A 6,971-nucleotide genomic window follows, 5' to 3' on the forward strand; every position below is an offset into this window, starting at 1 on the left:
GTAGGATCATGCAATAAATAGCACTAGTAATCTCTCAAAGTCAGTATTAGTAAGAAAAAATCAATTTTAATTAGTATTCAACTTAATCAATAATTACTATATAATACTTCGTATTAATCAGTTAAAAAAAATAAAATAAAATTGGACAAAGCCTAACTCAACATCAAGTCTTAATTTTGCTATTAATAACAATTTGGCAACCATTTTTTCTTAAACTAGTCATTGGCGAGGTGTTGCCTCTCCATAGATCATAGCAGTTCTCTTGAAACAATGCATGTCACGAACTCACGATAGATATCATTCATCACCTAAAGAAGCATCTAATATTTACCTCAAGATATGTATCAACTGAAAATAATGATGAATATACATGTAAAGCCTTACGTATTACACACGATTTCTTTTAAACCAAACTAGAAACATCAGCCTTCAGAAAGACTAGTGGCTTCTAAGTAATTTACAATAACACCTTAAACAGCTTAAGGATCCACAAACGTAAAAGAGAGGGAAAAAAAAAATAAAAAACCTCCCGAGGAAGCCAGGATCCATCATTAGTTTCCAAAACATTTTTAAACATGTGGCTTTTACTTTCTACATGAATAAGCAGGAAATTTTCTCAGTGAGGTCTGAAGGGTGACCAACAAAGTAAAGAGAAAGATATCAATATAAATTTTGCATACAAGTGAACTACCATTAACACTGGAAATGATAGCAGAAATTAATGATTAGGAGAGCTAAAGGCACCCGTGATACTGCATCATAAATAGTTTTTCAGGCAAAATCCTTCACATCCTGTGCCAAAATTATTTAAACTAGCTTAAGAGCCACAGCAAGCAGATTTGGGAGTAGCTGGGGCTGGGGCACCTGAGTCTGTAGCACTGATCTTGAGTCCGCCACCAGGCTGCATGTTAAACACAATAAGGTATCAATTCCTAATTGCAGAAATTTTATGATACACAGTCATAATAATTTTCCAATCAAACTGTGTCAAGTTGTCCAAGAACAATCAAACAAATAAAATGGTAAGAGGCATTTCAGGATCAAAGTAAGTTTACAACAGAAGATATTTCAACAGGTACTTCAAAAGCAATGTAAAGGCTCATCACCCAGAAATCAGGTAGATGAGTCTTTTCTACCAACCAAGCACAAGATTAAAATGACCAGAACCCATATGAAGGCAGAATTACTCTGCTTACAAGCAACATCAATTTGACACTTACACCCTATTCAACTTATTTTGACTTGTTTTCAAATAAAATGGGTTGTAAAAAACTAATTAGACACACAAATAAGTTCATAAAAATTTCATAAAAATTATATGGTAAAAAATTATATGGTAAACAATACGTAGTATTACAACAAATAAGTTTTGTTTAGACAAAATAAGGTTTTTTTTTTTTTTTTTTTTTTTCGAACAATTACATGCACAGATAAGTTTAATTTTAAGACGAAAAAAGTTCAGATAAGACAATTTCAGACAAGTTGCCATAAACTCCCTCCGTTTCGTATTAATCACAACACTAGGGTGTTCAAAAAGTTTAAGAAAATTTTTAGGGTGGGGCCTAAAAGATAATTTTTTACAATATAAAGTATTGTAAGTAGGAGAGAGATAATAAAAAAGTAGTGTAAATGGAGTTGGTAGGAAAGTGAAATAATAAAATATTTGTAAAAGTAGGGTTAGTGGGAGAGAAATTATAAAATAATAGTGGGTCCTTTCCAAATATAGAAGTGTTGCAATTTATATGAAACGGATGAAAAAGAAAAGTGTTGCATTTAATATGAAATTGAGGGAGTAGAAAAGAGCCTTAAGAATTTTCTGTTACAAGGCAAATAAAATAAATTCTATTAGAGGTCTTACAGTCTCAGCCTTGGAATCAGATTCTGCAAGTCTCTGTTTGATATCCCTTGCTATTGAAAAGAAGACCTCCTCCACATTCAAATTCGTCTTAGCACTCTGTTACATAATAACTTTAGCAAGCATGACAGATAAACTAAAACCTAAGAAAACTGACCACCTGCAAGAAATTACTCAACTGTTTCAAAGAATTTGATTCCATACTCATCAGCCAAAGCTTGCCCCTTTGAAGTGGGAACAGCCTGTAAATGAAACTCTTCAATCAGTACCAAACGCATATTATAAGCAAACTGAGAAAGGAGAGGGGAGGAACAAAGAATTACCCTTTTGCTCTCATCCATGTCTGCCTTGTTGCCAACCAAAATCTTGTTGACATTGTCTGAAGCATGTTGTTCAATATTGCGGATCCAGTTCCTTATATCTGTGAATACAGATGCCATGTTAGTATTCCCACCATCCAAAGAGCCAATCAAAACACTACGATTAAAGGTGAGAAGAAAAGTCGATACATAGATTTGAAAACAAAAGTGCTCACAACATCTTTCCATATCAAAGAGTGCCCACAGTTTTAGTGCACCAAACTAGCAGTAAAGGAAAAACAAAAGTCAATGTACGGATGAAATAAAGAAATTACTGTTAAAAGATGACTCATCAGTAACATCATACACCAGCAAAATGCCCATGGCTCCACGGTAATAAGCTGCACAAAACATGATGAGGTGAGAAGTTAGTCAAAGTTTCAGTACAACCTATATAATGTTCAAATCCAATAACAAAGCAATAATTAAATAACATTCTGGCAATTTAGACCACAAGCAGCATAATTCTAAAGCCATGTATAAGAGTTTTTAAGAACTCCACATGATGTAATATATGTTATATAACTATAGAAGACTTTACCCCAAATGTTCATTAAAGAAGTCTATAGCCTGCTCCGTTACATAAAGTTAAAAACCATGCACTTCTACAGCATCCTAATTGACAGAGCTCTAACCAATATTCCAAATCAATTCAATTACGTAACCAAAACCAGATTAAGAACAAAATCAGACAACCCTAAGAAAAAAGGTAATATGGTCTTCTCCATACAAGGTATCTTCATCACATATATGAAGTTCAAGATCCCCTTTTCAGAATTCCAAACTCATCCTTCAAAGAAGCATGAAGGCAAAGGATTATATTTTGACAGTGTTTTCAGAAATTTTATCACCAACTAGGTCTTGTTTCCATGCCAAAATAATAGAGTATGAGCTTCATCATATAATTATTTCAGAAAAGTTTATGAAGCTTGAGCGAAAATAGTACAAGATCTACAAGGATAGAAATAATACAACTTGCCATCTTGTTTTGAGAAAAACAAATGCTGACGCTACTTTTTTAGAGACTAAAAACACAATCATCCAAAATGTAGAATAATGACTTCTATCTGGTCCATATCTCAAGGAAAGCAGCTTATGAGGACACTAAATAAATTTTAAAAATAACAATCTAAAACAAAAATTTTTGAAGTATGCCTTGACAGATTTTTCCAATTCCACAACCACAGTATCCAAAGTTTGACAAAAAAGCTTACAAACCAGATGATTCTATACCAGCTCTACTTTTCCCCAAACCACCAACCTCCATCCCCTATTTCCAAAGAGAAGACAGGGAATCCTTGGGGCAAACAGAGATCCTATCATCTTGAAAAAAAAATCTCCACACCATAGCATAAAGGCCTACAATGATGCTTCCTTTATACTAAAGAAGGGTTAGAAGACGGTCTTTTTTTAGATTAATTTTCTCTTACGCTTATTTGAAATTTAAATTCTAAGCTGTACTTTCTTTCTTTAATTTCTCAGAGGGAAAGGTAATACGTGTGAAAAAAACATAAAAGCACTAGGGAGAAATATAAAATTACCAGTAGTAATTGTTCGGAAGCGTTCCTGACCAGCTGTATCCCAAATTTGAAGTTTGATCCGTTTGCCATCAAGTTCTATGGTTCGTATCTTAAAATCAATGCTGTGGAAAGAGGCCTTAAGTTAAAACAAAGCATATAATGAATATATAAACTTGTATAGCCAAGTCCAAAGCAAACTACCCAATGGTTGTTATGAAACTTGTGGTGAAAGATCCATCAGAAAAACGCAGCAAAAGGCAACTCTTACCCACACCTAACAGATATGTCATAAACAAACAATTAACACCAAGCAGAATTTCATTTAACAATCTATAAACTTGATAAATATAAAAAGCATATAACAATACAAATGGAGAACATAGGTAATACAATGGCCAATGCATGAAATGCATTGGCTCATTGCCCCCAGCTAAAGCTCAGGGCTGACTGAAGCTAATAGAATTACCCCAGCCTAAACAATTTAGGTCTATCAATTGACAGCCTGCTCCAAGCCCAGATTAAAAATATAGAAACTAAAAAATTTGAGCAAATGAACAAACACAATGCCAAAAGAATTTATTCATAATTAATAAGAAAAAGATGACAGAAACATGTGATAACAGACACAGTTGTCTTAAACTTTCCCTACTTATACTTACATAGCTTTAATCAAGTAATACCCTTGAGAAACCATTAAACAGCTAGTAATTGTAATAACAAGCATTGAACTATTGCAACAGAGCAAACAACCACGATAGACAGCTATCAGCTACAACAATTACTTTTGCAAAACAAGACATCAGTCTTCTCAAGCACATTTATGAGGAGAGAGAAAAAATGACAGCCTTGACAAATGGCCATATACAACCAGAATTCATAGCACCTGCATAGATATTAAAAAAAAAAAAAAAAAACAAATGTAATTGTCAAACTGACCACCAATTATTCTTATGAAAAGTCAATAACGACCACAATCACCACATTTGACTATACCTTAATAGACGTGAGCAATTAAGCGAGCATAGGTACCCATCAGCAATATAAACAATTCTTAAAATACGAACTCAGAAAACCCATCAAATTGGGCAACTTGAAATGCAGCATCCTTTATTTTTAGGTTCAGTTAATTCAAGCATTTTAAAGTTGCTTACTAATAAAATCCTTGGAGATACAAACATGAAAAATAAAAATGATAAATAAATAAATAAGAAAAGCGGCAAAGGGGATGTAAATTAGTCCAGCATGGCAACCATATTAGATGAAGATGGTTTGGATTAACAGATTCACATCTCTGAGCATACCAAATTTGCTTAATTATGCCATCAACCAACTTAAACACTAACTATTTGCACAATTTTTGACTGGAATTAACCAACCTGCAAAGACCCTTGAAATAGTTACACCATGGACGTTCCTAAGACCTTATATTATCGTTTATAAGAAAAGTTACTTCATTAAAATAGTATGTCTCATTTAACAACAGGTGGAGTGCATTTTAGTTGTCATCTAGGAATGACCATTAGCATCATCTAAGTTTTCTTAGAATGTTTCATACCGAGGTAATCGCAGACCAAAAACACTAAAAGATAGAATATGGGTGATTTTTAAAATATAGCAATTTAATTAAATTTGTGACAATATCAAATATTTAAGTGACTTTTCAATAATACCACAAATAAAGCCTCATCCAGTATCTACCATCGTACAAGATGACACATTAATACTACTCCGAAATTCTTTAAGTCAAGCAAGTATTTTTTATTCAAAATGGACAACATATTAGCTACGCCATACCCATTGCTTAAAGCAGGAAAGCCAATCATGACTCCTTACGAAGTATAGTAATACTCGATGACATTGGGACACGAGTTACCTATGTATTAGCCATTGTGAAATCAAATTTAGCAACTTCTTCTTCACAACTAACATTCTTCTTAGAACTCTTCTCAGGTCAATTACACATCCAACTAAGCACGATTCCTAAAACTTTTACAATAAAGCATACCAAACTGGTCACATAAGACAATGTGGGCGTTACAAAGTCGAAACTCGAACCCCAACAATCTAACACCAATGTAAGAAATCCTCAACAAACCACAAGTTAAATAAATGTTCTCATCATATATCAATAATGCCCAATAAATTCATCAATAAAGCATACAAATATTAAAATTGGCGAATCAAATTCGTAAATCTGCAATAAAAATAGCTTGATCTAACTGAACAAAAAACAAAATCCAATCCAAATACAAAAAATCAATACTAAAAAACGAAAACCTAGAAATCAGGAAAATTACCGCTATCACCGATCAAGAGAAGTTTAATGAGATAGTCATAATCGGCTCTAGCCCTAGCAGGTGGAGCAGCCATTGATTTGATCTTCTTCGACCTCTAATTAAATTCAATTGACGAGCACGAAGAACCCTAGAAAATTAATAGGAAAGAAAAAATTATAAAGTTACGCAATTTGGAGAAAAGAGTCGAATTTTATAAAAGGAAAAGAGGGGAAATTTACCAGATCGAAGCAAAGAGGGAAAAAGGAAAATGAGGGAGCGATCTAAGAACAAATACTTGTAATATGGTGGGGAAACTAAGAAAAGAGGACGTCACACCACCCAAGATATTTTGCTTCAAGTTCAAAAATTTTGTATCATGTCAAAATAAGGATTATATTAGGATAATTTGTAAATTACCACCTAAAAATGTACTTGTTTTTGAAATAACCATCCATTTAATTTTTTTTTTTTATTTTATCATCCCTTAAATTAAATAATCACTCAGATTACCACCCATTTTAAAATTTCGATGGTTTTCGTCTGTGGGCCCCACCTAACGGGTGGTAACTTAAAAAATTTCCTCATATTTTCATTTTTTCCCTCGATTTTTTCTCTCTCCTTCTTCCTACCTTCGATCCTTCATTTTTCTCTAACCTTCTGACAATTTTTTCTTCTCCCCCCTCCCCCACTTTTTCTCTCCTCCATTTTTCTCCATTTTTCTTCTGTCAAAATGATGAAAAAAGCTTCAAATTTAAGCAACAAAGCTTGGAGTATAGCTTCTTTAATGGCAGAACTCCCTCTTTCTCCTTCCTCTTTTAATTTAATTAACAACTTTTGTAATAATTGGATTGGGGATTTTCTGAAATTAGGGTTCCGCTTCAATTGAATTGGGGGTTTTCTTAAATTAGGGTTTTCATTTTAATTGAATTGGGGTTTTCTTAAGTTAGTGTTTGTGTCTATC

The 6,971-nt window shown here is 33.2% G+C and overlaps 1 protein-coding gene across 1 annotated transcript; it reads right to left on the reverse strand.

The window, feature by feature from the left end:
- Nucleotides 1-340: 340 nt before the first annotated feature.
- LOC110711429 (ras-related protein RABE1c) lies at nucleotides 341-6,391 on the reverse strand. The gene is made up of 9 exons (XM_021889808.1): nucleotides 6,250-6,391; nucleotides 6,032-6,158; nucleotides 3,936-4,008; nucleotides 3,756-3,856; nucleotides 2,490-2,555; nucleotides 2,179-2,276; nucleotides 2,035-2,097; nucleotides 1,859-1,954; nucleotides 341-901 (listed from the first exon to the last, which is right to left on the reverse strand). Exons 2-9 carry the CDS (start codon nucleotides 6,102-6,104, stop codon nucleotides 818-820), a joined length of 654 nt encoding a protein of 217 aa, XP_021745500.1. The 5' UTR covers nucleotides 6,105-6,158; nucleotides 6,250-6,391; the 3' UTR covers nucleotides 341-817.
- Nucleotides 6,392-6,971: the final 580 nt, after the last annotated feature.

This window comes from Chenopodium quinoa, unplaced genomic scaffold (assembly GCF_001683475.1).
Source record: "Chenopodium quinoa cultivar QQ74 unplaced genomic scaffold, ASM168347v1, whole genome shotgun sequence".
Lineage (NCBI taxonomy): Eukaryota > Viridiplantae > Streptophyta > Magnoliopsida > Caryophyllales > Amaranthaceae > Chenopodium > Chenopodium quinoa.